General features: G+C 35.4%; 6 protein-coding genes across 6 annotated transcripts in view; 3 read left to right on the top strand and 3 right to left on the bottom strand.

Moving 5' to 3' along the window:
- Positions 1-2,056: 2,056 nt before the first annotated feature.
- Positions 2,057-4,370, bottom strand: LOC129945002 (negative elongation factor B). Its single transcript, XM_056054663.1, has 5 exons — positions 4,107-4,370; positions 3,886-3,984; positions 2,632-3,831; positions 2,437-2,564; positions 2,057-2,369 (listed from the first exon to the last, which is right to left on the bottom strand). The coding sequence occupies exons 1-5, from the start codon at positions 4,227-4,229 to the stop codon at positions 2,150-2,152; spliced, it is 1,770 nt and encodes a 589-aa protein (XP_055910638.1). The 5' UTR covers positions 4,230-4,370; the 3' UTR covers positions 2,057-2,149.
- A 1,710-nt stretch (positions 4,371-6,080) lies between these two features.
- LOC129945006 (DNA polymerase delta subunit 2) lies at positions 6,081-7,502 on the top strand. The gene has a single exon (XM_056054666.1). It carries the CDS (start codon positions 6,188-6,190, stop codon positions 7,475-7,477), a length of 1,290 nt encoding a protein of 429 aa, XP_055910641.1. The 5' UTR covers positions 6,081-6,187; the 3' UTR covers positions 7,478-7,502.
- Positions 7,489-7,941, bottom strand: LOC129945017 (U6 snRNA-associated Sm-like protein LSm8). Its single transcript, XM_056054680.1, has one exon. The coding sequence runs from the start codon at positions 7,831-7,833 to the stop codon at positions 7,543-7,545; it is 291 nt and encodes a 96-aa protein (XP_055910655.1). The 5' UTR covers positions 7,834-7,941; the 3' UTR covers positions 7,489-7,542.
- Positions 7,942-10,235: 2,294 nt separating this feature from the next.
- Positions 10,236-11,652, top strand: LOC129945008 (thioredoxin-like protein 1). The gene is made up of 5 exons (XM_056054668.1): positions 10,236-10,490; positions 10,563-10,719; positions 10,783-10,896; positions 10,958-11,241; positions 11,304-11,652. Exons 1-5 carry the CDS (start codon positions 10,396-10,398, stop codon positions 11,512-11,514), a joined length of 861 nt encoding a protein of 286 aa, XP_055910643.1. The 5' UTR covers positions 10,236-10,395; the 3' UTR covers positions 11,515-11,652.
- Positions 11,524-13,501, bottom strand: LOC129945004 (bifunctional coenzyme A synthase). The gene is made up of 3 exons (XM_056054665.1): positions 12,846-13,501; positions 12,442-12,788; positions 11,524-12,291 (listed from the first exon to the last, which is right to left on the bottom strand). The coding sequence occupies exons 1-3, from the start codon at positions 13,375-13,377 to the stop codon at positions 11,650-11,652; spliced, it is 1,521 nt and encodes a 506-aa protein (XP_055910640.1). The 5' UTR covers positions 13,378-13,501; the 3' UTR covers positions 11,524-11,649.
- Positions 13,502-18,547: 5,046 nt separating this feature from the next.
- LOC129945007 (uncharacterized) overlaps positions 18,548-20,273 on the top strand; it is a 69,229-nt gene continuing 67,503 nt past the window's right edge. Inside the window, exon 1 of the mRNA XM_056054667.1 lies at positions 18,548-19,370. The gene's annotated coding sequence lies outside the window, so the exon portion shown is untranslated. The remainder of the gene's footprint in view (positions 19,371-20,273) is intronic.

Raw genomic sequence — 20,273 nt, 5'->3', positions numbered from 1 at the left:
GACAGTTATCGATGGAAGACTATGAAAATAGATTCTTAGGGGCTATAGTAAAATTCATCAGTAAACAGAAACAATAGGAATATCAAATGTTTTACTGGTGAGAGTTTATAGCATTAACTGTTAATTAACGTCATTAAATTTTACGTACCAAGTAACTTTGAGCTTTGGGCCTCCTTTTTGCTGTTGATTTTCATCGGTCATTGTTTTACTGATGTCAACGTAACAGTAAAAATTGGAACATGCAACTTTTAGTTTCGAAACTGTTTAGTTTCTAATCAACTGTTTTCATTTTTAATCAAAGGGAAACACCGTCAAATATCGATTCATAAATTTGTCCAGGTCGATTTTAATAATAGCTATAACTAGCCCCTACGGTGCCAGTTATAGCTATAATAACTTAATATCGAAAACAAACATTGGAATTTTTTAACAAGATGTTTATAGCTATCCTTAAAAATGTCGGTCATTTTAAGAAAATGTTCTGATAGAAATCCACCGACAATTTTTTACTGAGAGAAATCTGTCATTGGAATTGTGTGAAATTGGAACACAAATCAGTGGAATGATTCGTTTCACTTTTAAACATAAAGATATCAGCTTATCAGGAAAATACATTTCCGTCCGGAAAATAGAAAAATATATTTTTAAAGAAAATGCGCAATTAAACCTTTTTTCACAAAAACAATTCTTTGTGTGATTTCCGATCGATCAGTGTATAATTTTCATTTTTAATCAAAGCAAAAAACCTTCAAATATTGATTCTAAAATTTGTCCGGATCTTCATCAGTGAACGAACAAACAAGACGAATTTGAAATGTTGTACTGATGAGTGTTAATAGCAATCGGTTAACTTACGTCATTAAATTGTATGTACCCAGTAACCTGGAGCTTTTCGCGTTTTTGAAATCAAAGGACAAAATTGTACTGACAGAGATCTGTCATTGAAACTTATCAAAAGGAAACACAGTCAAACATCCATTCAAAAAATTTTCCGGATTGATTTCAATGATAGTTATAACTGGCCCCTTAAAGGAATAAAATTATGCTGGCATTTAATCAGCTAGCTGTCATCGCTAAAATTCTTAAGACATATTTATGAAATAAATAGGCAGGATCAAACAACTTAAGGGACTTCATTTGCAGATAACTTAATTCTTTAAATGAACGATTTGACCAAAGCAACTTGTTAGTTTTTCAAGTGTCATGAATTTCAAATTCAAAGTAAAACTACAAAAAACTTTATTTTCTACAAAACACTCCTTTCAGCAAGCTACAAGTCCATCATGATTTGTATTTCGTATTGTAAGGAAATATTACTTATTTCTTTTTCAAATTGACTATGAACCCTTCTACAAAAAATTTTAAATGGAGTTTTGCAGGAAATAAAAAAATCATAGGGTAATAAAGTTCAGCTTTCAGTTGAATGAAATAATATGATCAACTGTCATTTTGACAGAAGTAGAATTGACTTAATAGCTTTCCATTAAAGTTGCCTTAATTGGAAGGTAATTTTTTGGCAGCTGGCCAATGAGATATTAGAAACTTGCCTTACTTTCAAGTCCCTTATGTCGTCTGAACCTGCCCATACATACAATCTTTAGTACTCTTAGGGAATATTTGTTTTTAGAAGATTGAATTACAAATCAAAAACAAATTGAAACTATAACAGTGTTTATGCAATTACGATATCGTTCGAAAAATAATGATTTTCAAATATATAAATAAATTGCAAGCAAACCACAAAAAGGGAAAAATCAACATTTTGGTGGATACATTTAAACACATATATGTACAAGTACATAGATACCAGATGGACCAGAGCAGCTAGATTTATGTTAAACTGTGCTACCGCGACTAATACTATCGTTTCTCGATTCTAAAACTAACTGAAAATTTAATTTAAATTTCGTACATGTAAAAAGATCTTTCATGTTTTAATACATTCTGAAAATTATGTCCCTATGCTAATAATCCTTTAATTAACAAAGTCGTAAAAATGCTGAAGAATACTTCCCCATGTAAAATATTTGCATCATGGAAATTAACAGTTAGCGTATAATTGTCTAGGCTTTTAACGTATCTTAATTAACTTTGCTTTTTTTTAGTATAACCTTTATTTGTCATAAGAATATATTGTTTATAAAAAAATTTATTGTAAATAATGCGGCCCTGGAGTTGGAACATTCTTCAATGGAGAATCGAAATCAGCTTCAGGTGGTTCGACAACCGGTGTTTCCAACATTGTACTTCCGATCCGTTCTTGTAGCGACTCATACAATTTGTGTACGTTTTCATTATGGGCTGTGGTCGGCTGCATAGCTTTCACTAAAGTAGCCAGGCGGCCTGCAGGCAACTTGCTGTGGATGTACCTAAAGTTTAAAAAAAAAATTTAATTATTAGACTTTATACGATATATTCTATAATCTGATTCCTTACCAAAGTAACTTAAGCATATGTCTGGTAACGTTATCTCTAGTCAGACCAGCGAAAAGAAACTCATCGAAAAGTGTTGTGCAAAAGTCTTCAGTTGTGAACTCTTCCGACATCGGAACCAAAAGTGCAATCTGAAAATAAAAATAATTAATTCTTTATCAAATCGTCCTGGATTAACGAAACCAATAAAACACTTACCAATGAATGTAAAAATGGGTCTTCATAGGCTCTATCATCTTTGCACGCCGACAAAATAGCTAACACCCGCAAAACGCCCATTCGATCTTTCTGCCGTGCTGTGTGTAGCGTATAATACATAGCTAATATTGCTGCTACTGAGCTTTCTTGTATATAAGCCTCAACAGCATCTGGAGCTGGGCCGGAATGTTCGATTGTAGTCAATGCGCTCTCTCTTTCATCTGGTGGGAGTTTAGCATGCAAGCTACGACATTGATCATCCACCATTAGAGACATCAGCGCCGGCAGAAACTTAGTCACAACTTGACTGTCAAGTTTGGGTTCCTTGAAATCCTGGGAGTCGATCATAACCCAGGCACTCAAACCAAGTGCTAACATACGCAAAAGTAAAATAAGAATAGTGTTGTCTCGCGGAAGGCCTTCATTGTTGATGAGGTGTTGCAGGATCTTAATAGCAGATGTTGCAAGGAAGTTAATTGCATATGGATCGCAGAGGGTCATTGAAAGATCACCCAAAACTTGTTCTTGACCGCGTTTTATATTGTCCAGAAATCCTTGTAGTTCCCGCGAACGTTTAATGTCTACGTTTTTCTCTCGAATGCAAGCATCCAAACACCACGTAAACTTATGACATGGATCTACAGATATTATATCTTGGACCTCTAGATCATGCAGAGCCATCAACAGCTCAGCGCGAAGCGTACAATAATGAACATTGCGAGTACGCAGAAAAAGAGTTCGAAGAAACTGCAGGACCATATCGTACAGTTTTACACTAGTTCCTATCATATTGGCTAGTTTCTGGACAACTTCTCCTTGCCGTCGTAGTTTTGGTGATGGATGGAAGAATAGGTTATTAAGATTTGTGTGATCGAAAAGTACGTGTTCTTTTTCTCGTATGTATTGCGAAAGAAGCGGCGAGACTTCGTCACCAAACAACGACTGGTTATCTCTCCAAATTTGCCGTTTAACCTCTGTGTCTGTGTCCGAGTACAGCTCTCGGTCACGAACTAAAATTCTCAAATACTTATCATCGATATGAGTTGTGTTCCTTAGAATTGACATAACCACGGGACGCAGAGCTTTGACCCGTACTACAGGAAAACTCTTAACAAGCAATTCTTTAAGTTTTTTGTCCCTTTCGCGGGAATCTTTTTGTCCGAGTTCATTGATTCGTCCGATAAGTTTTTCTCGTAGTTCCTAAAAGCAAAACTTATTTTAAAGAAAAAGAAAAAAAACAAAAAGGGTTCTTACCTCCATGAGAGACGTGTGGAAGTCAAGTCGGCGGACACCGTGCAAATCGAGAAGAGGCAGCATTGGCCGTAATGAGGGCAGCAGTACACCATTTTCTAACTAAAATACATGAGAATTGAAAGGTTCTTAATCAAAGAATAGAATTTCATGTGATTTTGAAGTTAAAATTGGAATTATTATGGTTTCACCGCCGTGAAATAAAAACTTTCCTAAACTCTTACCTGGAAACTTTCTATTGCTTTCAAAGGATCTGTGCAGGATGTTAGAGCTTCACGTAGAAACGCCTGGCCTGGTATATTGACCTCTTCCAATCCTGTTCCAGGAAATTTTGGTGGAGTAGTCATATTTAAGAATTCTTTACAGAATATTAAACGAATTAAAGTATTTGCTTCACGTTTTGTTTTTAGTTATTTTTATTTGTAATTTGTATATTTTCTGTTTTTACTTGCTAGCTAATCAAAAACTTATAAACGTCAAACAAAATGAAGCCGAAAAAAGAAAACAAAAATTAAGCTGAACACACAATGAACGAGGTTTTAAATAGACGTAGACCGTTTTTTTTTTTTTTTCAAATTCATTTTTATTTATTCAATCTTAAACCTATCTTAAAGCTAGACAAAAATTCATAAAACTAGCCTAATTATCCATAACTTACAACTAACTTAATGGTCCCATACGGACACTCTAAGCTAAACTATAACACTAATTACTAATGCCTTTCGGCCTTAAGACGTAGACCGTACAACTATATTATATTCACTTTTTAGGCCGGATTAATTGCTGGCACATTTTTGACTAGGAAGAAAAACACTTACGTTACCATATTAGTGACATTTGGTTTTATATTATAATTGATGTATGTATCAATTATTTTAGAAAGGCTAGGCGCGCACATGCAACTTATACGAGAGTCCGCGCACATGCAGAAACCATTCGGTCGCCCATTCGAGCATCTTTTTAGTTTGTGTTTTAACACAAACTAAACGATCACCTCAAACCAATTAATTAGTTTGTGTCACAAGGAATTATAGGTAACTGCGCGCACATTCAACTAAATCGTTGAATAATTTTCTTTAAGTGCAAGAGAGAAAAAAATGTAGTCAATGTTTTCCTTTCACAAAAAATTCTGAGGAGTTTTCTCTTTCATACATTGATTGTGAAAATGTATTAGTTGCTTAAACCCATACAAAATGTCTGTATCCTACTATGATACACGCAACTGCGCGCACATGCAACTAAATAGTTTCTTTGGTATGCATGTATTAGTGCATTTTAGTCCAATGATTCTTTAAAGTGCGACGAGGTTAGTATAATACTTCCAAACGCGCAGAATAATATATCCTTCTCGTAAGTTTGTTTTTATTATTCAATTTGCTACTTTTTAAACGTCAAATGTATTTATGTACTGAAAGGTGGTGGTTATTATTATTTGTAACTCAAAACAAAACATATTTTTTATTTTTTTTTATTTTCAGATTATTATGTACTTCAATCATATCGAAGTGCGTCATCGTAGGAATAAATGGAATAAAGCACAATTATTTCAAATAAAATTTCGCTTCTCACAAATGGGAATGTCAAGAGTAAAACAACACTGTCGCCGTCGAATGCTATTAACCAGACTGCAAGTGGAAATGTATAAAATAAAGAGTAACATAAACTGCAACGGAAAAGTAGCCACAAGAGCTGCAGTATCAGGAAGAGGAGGATTCTATGATAATCTTAATCGGAGCAAATCTTCATTCGAAGAGGATTTAAAAAATTGAATTGGGTCCGTTCTAGTTCAAAAAGTTTAAGGCTGTAACAACTAACCGCTTAAGCAAAATGAGAAGTCTGCACAATCTCTCTGAAATAAAGTTAAACCATATGCTTGTATCTCTTATTTAAACCTTATGTCATTTAGTGGCAACTGTATTTTCAATTCAAAACAAAATAGTGGGCGTAACTGTCATTCAAAAAAGAAAAACACTAAAAAAAACTTGCCTTTATTTGAAATACAGCCTGAAGCATTTACAAGAATCAAAAGTTGAGAGACATTTTCTGACTGCAAATGTAGCCTTAAAATGAAGTATTATCTTTGACTGACCAACAATCAGCAGTTGCAGCTACACCATTCTGTTAAGCAATTAATCCATTTTTCGAAAAAATCGAACAAACCGCAAACATATGTTTACCTGTGTCAAAAATCCAAAGTCAAACAATTTGATTTTGAACGTTTCGAGTGAAATTTTTGCGGGAATTCAAATCCTGTTGCTGTTTTATTTATTCCTATCATCTATCCTATTTGTTCGTTTGTTCTAATATGTCTTCACAAATCTCTCGACTTGAAATAGAATATAAAGACCATTCTGAAAAGTTCCTTATAACAACACAAAACTATCAGAAGCAATTCTCGCATCTCTACGCCTACCGGCTGAATGAATGCACTAAACTTCTAACACCAAAGGTTCTAGCAAAATGGGGCACAGAGTATCCTATTAAGAAACTCTGTGAACTTCGCGAGGATGTCTCCGAAAAATGCATCTTAATCGGTACTTTGTTTAAGCACCAAGCATTCAAGCCTAGTATTTTGAGAGAAATTTCGGAGGAGAATCAACTGGCACCACAACCTCAGCGGCAACACTACGCGAATGCAGAAGATAAACTTATTTTGGAAGATGAACTGCAAAGAGTTCGTCTATTTGGAGAAATTGATGTGCGTTTCATGGCCACTGGAGTGGTTTGTGCAGTTCTCGGCACAATTGAAGACGATGGAAAGTTTGTGGTGGACGAAACAATATTTCTAGAAAGTGGACCCCAGCGTACTTTGGGTGCACTTCCTAAACCAGCCAGTATTGTGCTTATATCAGGCTTGAATCAGATCCATTGTCACGAGTTCAGTGATTCGCTTAATATGTTCCAGCAATGGCTAGCCGGAAACATCGACCCAAGGACAAAGCATTGTGTTCGTCTGATAATAGCCGGGAACTCAGTGCGCTCTTGTGCGGAAAAGAAACAATTTGGTTTGCAAATGAAGTCCAGTGAGTCAAATGATACAGTTCTTGCTGTAAAGAACTTGGATAAATACTTCGCCAGCTGGTCACAATCTATTTACATCGATCTGATGCCAGGAGAGTTCGATCCTGCTACATTCATGCTGCCGCAGCAACCCTTCCATCGATGCATGTTCGCCGAAGCTGCTAGGAACTCATCTTTTCACAGTGTCTCCAACCCGTATGCCTGTGAGATTGGTGATCGTTTGGTGGTTGGTACTTCAGGCCAAAACGTAAGAGATCTATTGCGAAATACAAACCTTGACGACCCACTGGAAGCCCTACGTTCCACTTTGCGATGGGGCCACATTTCACCCACATCACCAGACACCTTGGCATGCTATCCTTTCGTTGAAAACGATCCATTTATCATAACCGAGTGCCCGTCAGTGTATTTTGTGGCTAATTGCGATGAGTTCAAGACCGACATGCATACTGGAAGCGATGGCCAGAAGACCCGCTTAGTATGTGTCCCGGAATTTTCAAAAACCCAAAGCGTAGCTGTTGTCGATTTGAATTCGTTGGATTGTAGAAGTGTTTCCTTTAAAGTTATCGAATAAAAATGCTTAAATTTTCTGTTGTATAGATATATTTTTTTATTTTATAATGGCGGGTTAAATAAATGCTAGTGGATTACTGGACCCAGGGGCTCACCCCTTATGGTACTGAAATCCAGTCTCGAGTCAATTGCTTCATCTATTTGTCCGATCACTGCAATGTTATCGCCTCGAATAATGTGCAGGCCCAAGACAATTTGTTCGATGCCGGCTGTTGTTGAGAAGACACGTTCATGGGAATCATCTAAAATTATATTAATTGTCTGATCAAATCCTTTGAGTGTTCCTATAAAGTTCCTTCCATCTGCAGTAATTATCGATACTGTATGATTAACGTAAGCTTCCAAACCTGAAGCCATTATTTTGTTTTGAAAAACGTTTACTGGTGTTTCAAGTTAAAAGATTAATTATTTTTGGCACAACATTTGTGTCTTGTTTGACACTTGGGGGGAAAAACAGTGACAGAAAAATTCACTGGTTATGGGAATTTTATTGGAAGTACTTCTAAAGATCTGTTTGTTTGATAGTGATTGTAAGAGATCTAATGGAATGACAAACAATTTTGTTTTCTTCAAATTAATTTTTATTGCAAGAGATTCATAAAGACTCTAACTGGCTGAACAGAATGGTGTAGCTGTAGCTGTTTCCTGTAGCACTGTCAAAGTTAAAAGATACGAAAATACTATACATCGACACAATGAGAAGCTGTAGCTGTAGCTGCAGTGCAAGTTGACTCAACTTTAACTTTTGGCGGCGGTACAAGCTACTTTTGAGATGACAGATGGGGAAAACCCATTTCATTCTTTGACTTTTCACTTTTTTTTGGGAGCGTTCAATGCATTTGAGAATTTTGTCTGGTTTGGAACTTTCATACAAATTCAAGTCAAACATAAATTTTATATGCGTTGAACATGCCCGAATAAATTTCCTGCGCTACACCATTGTGGGCGACCTTTGCTACATTAGTGAGCGTTTTTATTGACAGCTTATACTACAGCGATTTTTTTAGCTACAGCTGCATCTCATTCTGTTCAAGGTGTAAGGCTAGGAGCGCACATGCAACTTTTGGTTTCGAAACTGTTTGGTTTCTACGCTGAGCGCTATAGACTTATACGAGAATCCGTGCACATGCAGAAACCAATCTGTCGCCCATTCGATCAACTTTTTAGTTTGTGATTTAACACGAACTTAGTTTGTGTCACAATGAATAATAGGTAACTACGCGGAAATTCAACTTAATCGTTGAATAATTTTCTTTAAGTGCAAGAGAGAAAAAGTTCAGTCAATTTTTTTCTGAGAGAAGAGAACCACCGTACATCTCATTTTCACTTGTTCTTTTTTTCATACATTGATTGCGAAAATTTATTAGTTGCTTAAACCCATACAAAATGTCTGTATCCTTCTATGATAGACGTAACTGCACCCACATTCAACTAAATAGTTTCTTTGGTATGCATGGATTAATGCATTTCAGCCGAATGATTTTTAAAGTGTGAAGAGGTTAGTAGGATACTGCCAGATGCGCAGAATAACATATCTTTCTCATAAGTTTGTTTTCATAATTCAATTTGGTACTTTTTAAACTTCAAAAAGCGGTGGTAAATCTCATTTGTATCTCATAACAAAACATATTTTTTAATTTTTTTTTATTTTCAGATTATTATGTACTTCAATGATATCGAAGTGCGTCATCATTTAAAAAAATGTAATACAGCCTAATTTTGCCTCTCACAAATGGGAATGTCAAGAGTAAAACAAAGCTGTCACCGTCGCTGTCGAATGCTATTACCAAGACTTCAAATGGAAATATATACAATAAAGAGTAGCATAAACAACACTTCAACGGAAAAACAGCCACAGGAGCAGCAGTATCAGGAGCAAATAGTCATTCGAAGAGGTTCCTCTGCACACAGCCTGAATGATATCTTGGCTTTTACCTGCTCATGATATTGGTCTGCATCAATCAGTTGATGTGTGCCCCAAAAGTAGCTAAAGAAATAATTTGAGAGGTAAGATGACGATTTGAATCGATTTGAAATCCACGAACTGACTGAAATTCGATTTGTTTTCAGGGCTATGTTACGCCTTACGATCCCTTCGAGAGCTTCTATTCACTGAAATGAGAGGCAATAGGTAGGTTAACAAGAAAGGGATTTAGGATTTAGGATTGAGGATAGGTTAGGACGATTCAATGGCCACCCCATACGGGTATAGGAGTTGGGATAGAATGTCCACTACGAAGGCGATGGCATTCTCGCGATGCTCGGCTAAGTTCGCCGGATGAGGGGGGATCTTAGCTTCATAGATGGACCTCACCTCTTTCCAAAACTAAAATTTCATGCAATTACTAAAAAAACTTAAACTATCCCAAAACATAACAATACCAAATAAATCTAAAAAAACGAAAACTTATACGACTTGCACACTACAACCAAAACACGACTTCAAAACTAGCACTACAAGTAAAGAACACCAAACACAGGATAACCTACACACCGCCACCAGACACAGAACTATCGACACACTAATCAGTTTTAGTTTTGACATTACTGCCATGATAAACATGTCAGGCTTGAATTAGACTGCAAAACCAATATGAATATAATTTTTTGAATTTTAAACATATTTTCTATTTATAACAAAAACTTTTAAGGGTCATCCTTTAGTCTCTTACTACACTATCGACTTTCCACTGCACTACTTTCAAACGATTCATTTAATTGGAAAACTGGAAGCCACGTACGGTTGCCAGTCATTGTGTTCATTTTGCACAAATGTCAATATCGAAATTTTAATTTTGTCGGTGTCTGCTGCAACATTTTTCCTTTAAAAAATAAAAGAAAGAAATTCCAATTAAGCATTTTCCTTAGATTTTTTTGTATAAACAAGAAGTTAATTTAAAACAAGAAAACAATTCAATAATGGCTGTTCGTGTTATAAATGATGAAACTCATTTCCAAGCTGAGCTAGCTGCTGCAGGAATTCGTTTAGTTGTAGTCGATTTCACTGCAAGTTGGTAGGAAAGAATGAAACAAAAGAATTTTTGATTGAGAAATCTTTGTAAACATTATTCCGATTATTTCTTAAGGTGTGGACCATGTCAGACAATTGCTCCATTATTCGAACAATTGCCTACAAAATACCCCAAAGCCATATTCCTAAAGGTCGATGTAGACAAGTGTCAAGATACCGCTGCCGCCCAGGGAGTTTCTGCCATGCCAACCTTCATCTTCTACAGAAATCGAGTAAGTTCGCCTTTCCATATGAATTTAAAAATGCGTGACTCAGTAAGGAATTTTAAATTGTAGACAAAAATCGATAGAATGCAAGGTGCTGATATCAACGGACTAGAGGCCAAAATTTTTCAGCACATCGGATCTGGGTCTGCAGATGATGCTGGTGAAGATTATGGCCAGGGCTTGGTAAGCTTAAAAAGACTTTCTTATTTTCCTTGATCTGGTATTTAATCTTCATTGTACTTAGATGGAACTGAACACTTTTATATCGAAGCAACAATGTGAATGTCTCAACGAATCCGACGACCATCCAATGCTACATTGCTTTGAGACAAGCGGTGGCTACCTGCAGTCGGACTGCGATGAACAGTTGATTATTTCGGTGACGTTCAATCAGGTGGTTAAAATTCATTCCTTGAAATTCAAAGCGCCACCTCATTTGGGTCCGAAGGAGATCAAACTCTTCATCAACCAACCTCGCACTGTGGACTTTGATATGGCTGAATCTTGTTCTTCGGTTCAGGATCTAACGTAAGCTGGAAGTGTTAGTTGTAATTTCTCAAACGAACATCAACTCTTCCTCTCTCCCATAGATTGAGTCCTAAGGACCTGGAAGGAACGCCGGTCAATCTACGATATGTGAAGTTCCAAAACGTTCAGAACATTCAAATCTTTGTGCGCAACAACCAATCTGGTGGAGAAATCACTCAAATCGATTCGCTGGGCTTCATTGGCTCACCTCTGATGACAACAAAGATGAGCGACTTCAAACGTGTTATCGGCAAGAAGGGAGAAAGTCATTAAAACTACCAGTTGCATTGTCCCACATCTCGGGTTGCACCCAATTATTTATTTGTATTGTTCAAACCTCTTTTTTTATATATATAAAAAAAAACAAAAGCAAAGCAAATGAAACTAAACTAATTGACAAATCAAAATTTACGCCTTTGTCTGCTTCAATTCGGTTGTTATCATTGTCCAGGCCTTCTCTGCTTGTTTCTGGGTATAATCGGGACTCCATTCGGATGAAAATACTACATTTGATTTCTTGACCACAGTGTGGTTGTCTACCTGATTGGCTATCCGCTTGCGGGCCTCTTCTTCTGATAAATTATTTCGTTCGACAACACGGCGAACTGCCTCCTCCGGGGAGACGATCATCGACCAGACTTCATGACATTCAGTGTCCCAACCGGCTTTCAAGAGAATTGCAGCTTCCACTACTACAATCTTTGTGCCGCTACTTTCATAAGCCAACTTTATGCGTCGTTTAACTTCGACTAGAAGTTCTGGCCAAACAATTGAATTCAATTTTTCCAACTCATCCGGATGCGAAAAAACTATTGAACCAAGTTTGACACGATCTATTGTTTTGTCGTTGGCGATAATTTCATTTCCAAAGTGCTCGACTATCTTCTCATAGCACAGCTGCCCAGGTTCGTAGATTTCGTGGGCGATTTTATCACAATCCATAACGTAAGCGCCGAGTGCGTGTAAGCGTTGAGCCATTTTGCTCTTACCCGAAGCAATTCCACCAGTTAGACCAATGATGTACGGTTCACGCGGAAGATGTTCCCTTGGCTAAAAATACAATTGAAAGATTTTATAGATCAGTTTTAAGAGTTAAATTTTTGTAGTGCTGAAATCGTAACTCAATCTCTATTTTGAAAAGGAGGATTGTGGAAGTTAGCTGGAAATCTTGTCCATAATATGCAATTACCTACTTCTTACCTTCTTTGGTTTGATTCTGGTTCCAAGAAGATCTATTCTCGTATTACTTGAGCTGATTTTAAGTTCCTTCACTCCATCATCGCTGTAATCCTCGACCATATCAATGCAGAATATATCCAATTTCTTGAGACCCTTTTCTGCCCGAAGTTCATTGACCTTATGCCCACCACGAAGTGTTTCTGCACTAACCACAATCATATCCATATCGGGATCACTTTTTGTCGGGCCAAATGGATCGGATATGGGAACAATATCGTATTGTAGTGTCGAATCGATTTCGAGAAGGAAGTTTTTCAAATCCTCGATCCTCTTCTCGACTGGGAGTATTAGTTCTGGAAGTCTTTTTGCTAATAACACCGAATGATAAAGTCGAGTCAAGTTTAAAACAGTTTAGGTACACTTACTCTTGAGCATATTTTCATCAGTTACTCCAATCACCAATCTCTTGCATGCCCTTAAAACTGCTGCTGTCAAGAATATCTTATGTCCGACGTGTATTCGGTCGAATGTTCCGCCCAAAACTACGGTATCGTACATCTTAGTCTCTTTGTCGTGATTTTGTTGTTCGGCAACATCCGAGGCTGACTCTTCGGTTAGGAATATCGTTTCGCTTGGAATGCTAAAATTTGCCCTCACAGAATCGCATATTTCTGGGAATCTTCCGTCGGAGAATAACATGTCGATCTTTTGTTTTCCAATGTTGGTTAGCTGGGTTTTAAGAGGAGTTATCAAGATTTTTAAATTAATTTGTGGTGTGCCAGTAAGACCCTCGGAATAGATGCGAGAGATAATTTTGGTCCATGACGGAACAGGTTGTATTTTGCTTGATGGGATGTTAAGATGAATGTATAAATTGTTAACGTATTTTTGAATTGCATTCAATGACTTCTGAATGCGTTTGACATTGGAAACAATTAGAAGTCCGGTCGAAGTCATAGTTTTTTTAATTGCTATTTGTTATCAAATATTTTTACAACATTACTCTGCACTTTAGCAAAAATCGGACTTTGAAGAATGCACTTGAAGTTACATGGGTGACAGAGAGTGACGTTTGTTATCAGAGGAACGGATGTGTTCATTGATTCGAATTTAAGGTGATGGGGTAAGAATTATGCATTAAACGCAATGGTGGGAAACTCTCGTCACAGGCAATGGTTAAAGTTTCGCCGAAAGTTTCCTAAGTATTTGGTTTACCTTTTGGAAATTGAAGATTTCAGCAAATTGATGTGGTATTCATGCCGCGTTAAAAACCATGGGTATTGTAGAAAAAAACAAGTCCTACAGAATTTGTTAAAAATTAATCTCTTTCAATTTGTAAGCTTATGTTTCATTGGTCGTACTCACAAAACTAGTGGCTTCGTAGTTAAGGGATTCTGATTGGCTAAATATAACTACAAAAGTAGTTGAAATTTCTCCCTCCAGCTCCAAGGTTAGTGCACTCTGGTTCTGACGTTTTACAATCAGCTACTCGGTAAGGACACAAGAATTTAAAATGAAATTAATTTTTCGATATTTAAATACAAAAATGAATCAATTATTTTATGTCTTCTATTTGATTTAATTGAATTTAAAAAGAAAAAAAAAGTATTTAAAGTTCAGAAAACACAATTGTTTCTTATTTTATAAATTTGTATTTGTCATTAATATGACAGTTTCGGATTGACTAGCTTTGTAGTGCAATATTGCATTCACAAAGCTAGTTAAATTTTGACTACGTAGTCACTAGCTTTGTGAATGCGCCCATTAGTAAATTACAATGCCTCTAAGCACTATTAAGAAACTTTTGGAGAAATTTGATTATTTTCAGAATTTGGAGAAGATTAGATTAGATTATAAAAACCCTTATTCATTTACTACATTCTAAAGATTTACAATTTTGGTATTAACCTATAAGCCTCGGTAAAAAATCATTAACAATTAAAGGTTTGACGTATGTCAACAAAAAGTTTTCTCCAAATTCGGAGAATAGTTTTCGGTATGGGCAAATTAATAAGGAAATTCGGACAAAATTTTCAGAATTTGGAAAAGTACAAATAAAAAGTAATTACCAATTAAAGTTCAGTTGACTTGGGAAGTTCTTTCTTGAAATGTCGATATTTCAAAATCTAGGCAGCTTCAAATTTGGACAATGTTTATAGGTTTAGATAAATTATTGAGAAAATACGGAATTTAATTTTGAAGAGCACCGATAAGAATTTATGAATAATGTAGCTGATAATTTAAACAAATTATAACATTAAAAAATCTACAAATGCAAACAGTACTTGTTTACTTAATATTATGTAATAACATAATAAAACAAATTTAAAAACATCTGTCCCAATTTTCAATTACGAACCTTCTTCAAATTGTGAAAATGGTTATCAGAATTTCTCCAAATATTTTCCAAGTTATTTACATCAAAATAAATTGACATTCCCGACTTAGTGCTACTTACCTAATGACAGTTGTAATGTCTGTTATTTCTTGGCCAACGTTAATGAACATTCAGACCGAGATTGAGACAACTAAATTGTCTATCAACAATTCGAATCTCTACAAAAATGTCCGAAATCTGCAGAAAAGTTTTGAAGTTTAAGATATAAATAGAACCCTTTCCCAAAATATTGAGTGGGTAGTTTTGTATGCCTGATTGGAACTTTTTTTTGAGAATCAAAGTTACGTGAACATCAAAACGAATGAATTCTAGCAAAGCATAGCATTCCGTAGTGAAATATAAATAATCATATGCGGAGGTCTAAAAGTTTAATTATTTGATTTTTTAAAAGACAGTTTTTACAAATTTGGTAGTGCAGGATAATAGTTGTTCTGAGTTGAAGTTAAATTTTACATCGAAAAAATGTGTGTAAAAAAGCTTCATGAGTATGCCAAAATTCAAAATTCAAGTTTGTTTTCATTCTACTGATAGGACCAGCTTTTCTTTGAAAATATTTTCAAAATTGCTCACAAAAGATGTTTGAAATATCTAAGAATAAAACTAGTACCAATTGAGGTTTACGAATTATTCCCATCAATTTGGTAAAATTGAAAATTAACGAAAAATTTTAAATAATAATTTTTTGTTACACATATCGTTGAAATTTATCACTCATAGATATTTTTTCAGAAACTAATTACAACATTAAAGGTCGTTAAAAATAAATATTATTCTAGCCTTTTAATTTTTAAAATAAACTTCTTTTTATGGAACAAACTTCATCATTGTATACAAAACCTACAGTTCTTTCATCGGGAGACTCCATAAGCCAGCATCTAGTGGCTACGATGACATTTTAGCTCGAACAGTTTTTTTTAACTTAACCTTGCTTAAGTAGTATAAAACCCAAAATGTCGCTATCGTGCTAATACTAAAAGTTTTAGTACAAATACGTCATTTTAAGATTTTTACTTAACAGCGTGATTACATTGATTTTGAGATTCTAAAAAAAATCCAAAATTTGTCCCTAATTCAATTTTAAAACGTTAATTGGTGCGTGATGAGATGTCAAAATCAGTCAGATTAAGAGTCCAATGTGTACATCGTCGAGTTGTTAAAATCAATTGCAATACTTCTATAGGCTTTTCACACCAAACCTAACATTGACACGTTTTCATTTGACATTTAAATTTGTTTAACACCGGTTGTCAAATTATTTGTGAAAATAACATTAATTCTAATTGATTCAAATTGATTTTAACGTAACACTATCTCGGCTAGAAAAAAGAGTTTCAACTGAAGTTCTGGAAACGGGTGGAATGGGCTCACGACAGGAACCAACAAGAACTACAAGCTCACTTGGCTGCAGCTATCCTCTTAGTTTACTTCAACCGTCCAAACAATTCACTAAGGAGAAGCTAATTCTGTAGAAAATATATTATAGAATCAACAACAAACTAAACTGTTACAATAAAAATAAATTTTATTTAAATCATTATCTTCTTCTTTCACAACAAATTCAACCTAAAATGCTGAGCTTATGGCTACTGCTTCTGTTGGCCAAATGTACGTTCAGAATCGCCATATATTGTGGTCATACGAGCAACTTGTAGGCGGGGTTGAGAATATTCTGAACGATTTCGTGTAGGTCCTTATGGCCGGAGCAGAAAAGATCAAATCCTAGTCCCAGACTCGTACCAAAATCAAATTCATCCAGAGCGATCGCTGAAGCTTGTCCAAAGGACTGATGATCTTCTTGATGTTGGGATCACTGTTCATCTAGGGGCGATAGCTCAATGTTGTGGTTTTATTTACTGGAACAACGATTCCCACATTGTGGGATGTTTTGGAGGAAATTTTCCTTGTCTGCTGCTACATAGCCTCCACCAGAGATTTTCTTTCATACTTATTCTCCTCCACAAATGAACTGATCGCCTTTCTCATATCTCCCAAACCCTTGTAATTGAACGGAGTTACCGGAAAGTCTTTTTCCAGGTAGTAACCTAAAGCGTCCAACATATTTGTGGCGACGAGTTCGAAGAGGCATCCCTTGGAAACGTTATTACAAGCTATGTGCAAGTCTTCCTCGTCCTTGGGCTCGTCACGCCAGTGGGATTATTGAATTCCGGTTCCTCGCTTAACAATGAGCGTTTGAAACTCTGGACGATCGTAAAAGAACCGCCATAGTCACCGGGCTTTTTCTTATTCTATACTTTTTTTGTTGCCACTCATCTCCCCCAAAGTTTTCTTTTTTCTCTCTTTCATATTCTGTAAATTAAAAAAAGCAATAATTCTTATTTTGTAAGTAAATTGTATACATAAACCAAATTTATTTCAAAATGAAATATTTGTTTTGACAGCAGTCATCAGCTGTTTTGTTTACATTAATTTTAGCGCTGAATGTTTCGAAAGGTTTGTTTGTTTAGTTTAATTTGAATGAATTGCTACTAGTTTTCGAGAGGTTTTATATAAAACTTGTGGTTTACCAAAAATTTATTGGAAAAATTAAGTTTTCGATGTAGGTTTTCGGCCAAAACCGATAATTTCGCGAAAACCGAGTTTTGGACTTGATGTGAAAGCCTAGTACATATCTTTTTATACAAAATTAAGTTCTGACATCGATTCTAAAAGCAATTTTCCACCAATTGTGACATTATTCAAAATAATAAAATTACTTAATTTAATAGGGCTCTTACTTTTTTAGGGAATAATTTACTGAAGTGTATAGTCAAGAAGTTAATTTGTGAATTTATTAATCAATTGCAATTATTACAGTGACACACTCGCAACATAACTAATTAATATGTTTAGCTTTTGTGATCTATTCTTATCCGAACGTCTGTGAGATTAAATTAGATGAATCTAGACTGATACAAGAATCTAAAATCATAACTAACTTAAACTAACGCAATTTAAATATTTCTGCATTCTAATTAACGAAATAAAAAACAAAAAAAACATTTTTTACTTATCTTATGAAAAGAAATGTTTGCGAAAAATTAAACCGAATCCACACAAATTCTTTACATTCAATTGGACAGAAGTATAAATATTTAACACCTGGCAAATAATTAGTATAGTTAAAACTTAAGGGTGTGTACATTTTAAGGTTTGGTATATTCCCAAAACTTTGTATGCTCCCTTTTTAAGTGTTTACAATTGATTTATGGCATCAAGACACGAACCTGCAACATGAAATTCATTATAGCAACTTTATTCAAAACAACCACAAGAGTGTTCCTAGTTCCTATACTTCAACTTACTCCAGAACCCAATATAAAAGTCTATCTGGGCTTGAGTACGCATGCTTCATTGGGCAATCCCTTAAAATGAATTTCCTGAAAACAAAAATTAAAAAAAAAAAAAACAACATGCACTCGAACTCGAATTCTATATTAAAATGGAAAAATGTGGTTTCGCTTTCGCGCACCATAGCGCTCTGTTATCATCGTCTTCGAAATTCTCATTCGGCAAAATTCGTATAAATAATACTCAAAAAACACCGAAACGAACAATAAAACAATTAATCCAAGTAAAGGGGAAACCGCGCAATTTACTTCCTCGCGGTGAGCAATTCTTCGGCATGATGTGCCCCTAAATACAATTCTCTATAGTCTATAAGGCTATACCTCCCTCTGTTTTTACAATTTCATGTACAAGTACCTTTCAGCTCTCGCTCGGAAGTCAATACAAGATACAACATAGGTAGGTACGTGAACGTGATATCGAGCTGGGAACCTGTGAGCTGAATGGAGAAGACAGAAGTCAGAAGAGAGCGAGCATAAAAGTTTATTCCCTTCTTCGAGAACGCATATGAGGTACAGAACAAGAACACAACGGCCACAACGGTAAATGTATGTATTTCGAAACGAATCAAATTCAGTTCATTCGTGGATTTTCGAAAAAATACATTCGGCGAAATGGTGCGGTGGTTCGCTTTTGTTTTTTACAGTCAGACAATTCAATTTCGGGGTTGAATTTTTCGATGTCTTGATGTCTTTATTGCTGCCTAGCCTATTCAAAGCATTTAAGAAAAAAGAAAACAAAATAATAAAAAAAGAAAAGAAAACAATCTCAAGTGAATGGAATTATAGAGTTGTCTTTCATGTCTCGCACAATTTGCGACCGGAAGTTGCTCATACGCAAAGAGTGTAGTACCTCTACTATTTAACTTAATTTACGCGCAGTTTTTTTCTTTGCAGACGATGGGTCGTCCTCGTCTTCGTCCGTCATCGTCATCGTCGTAGTCGTTGTCGTCCTCGTCCTAGTCGTCGTCGTCAGCTGCAAATCGTCTCACAAAAAAACAAGTCGGTTTAAAGAAATTTACCATAATACATCCATTCGGGAAAAAAGAAAATAAATAACGTTCGATTGATTTTATATATCGTAGGAGTGCGCATAAAATAGCAACTTCGCATAAATAAAGTTTGTAATCGCATCGGGATTTGCGTCAACACTTTGATTGCAAATACAACAAAATTAAGTTCGGAGTAAATACACCTAAACGAATAAGGTACATCATATTGACTCGGAGGGTCTATTTCTCGGTTGGGTTGGTTATAGTGGGGTCTGGCTCTGGGGGTTGTTATAGGATAAAGTGGTGAATTGAGTGAATGTCTGGGCTCTGTGGTCTCTAGGCTCTGGATGCCTCAAGTTAAATGTTTAATTTAAATAAAATAAAATAAATTGCATACTTTTTGGATTACTCATCACAAACATTTTGATAGAGGATATTTTACGATTGAGATTAAAATTTTGCATCATTCTTTCACGTAGGTACGTATCTTAAAGATTGATTAAAGAATTTTTATTTTTTCCGTTTTGAATATGTTTTTTTTTTCTCTTATTACCCCCTAAACCCAACAACTCCGTGATGTGATGTATTTAGATATCACCCTTGTTTCTGCAAGGACATGCGTAGCGTATGCACGGAATGAAATAAAGTGTATACAATCATCTCTTTTCAACTGCTATTGGCGTATATAGTGCTTATCTTTTTCACACAGTCTATTTGTTTGCGCAATAACCAACTCTTACAACAGCAATAACAACAATATAGAAATCCTTTGCACCTTCTTCTCTTCGGCGCTTCTTCCCTTCAGGATAATTCTTTATTTCTGGTTTAGATACTTTGATAGACTTCGTATTATTTATAAGTATTCATCTTCTTTTTTATCGGAGCTGAGGGGTTGATAGATAAAAGTCGGTATACTTTTTTTTTTTGGAAATTCTTAAGAAACAAGGATGAAGGATTACTTGCCTTAGGGGGCTATACATACCAATCTATTCAATGAATCTAAGGTCTAGCTATACTATCAAGGGTGAGGTCACAGGATGTTATTATAAATTATAATAAATTTGTCCCATTAAAAAACCTGAATTCAAATATTGTACCAAATAATTAAGTGAGCAAAAT

The sequence above is a fragment of the Eupeodes corollae genome, chromosome 2, assembly GCF_945859685.1.
Source record: "Eupeodes corollae chromosome 2, idEupCoro1.1, whole genome shotgun sequence".
NCBI classification, from domain to species: Eukaryota; Metazoa; Arthropoda; class Insecta; order Diptera; family Syrphidae; genus Eupeodes; species Eupeodes corollae.
The sequence above is the reverse complement of the archived record's forward strand: the minus strand, read 5'-3'. Positions and strand labels throughout refer to the sequence as shown.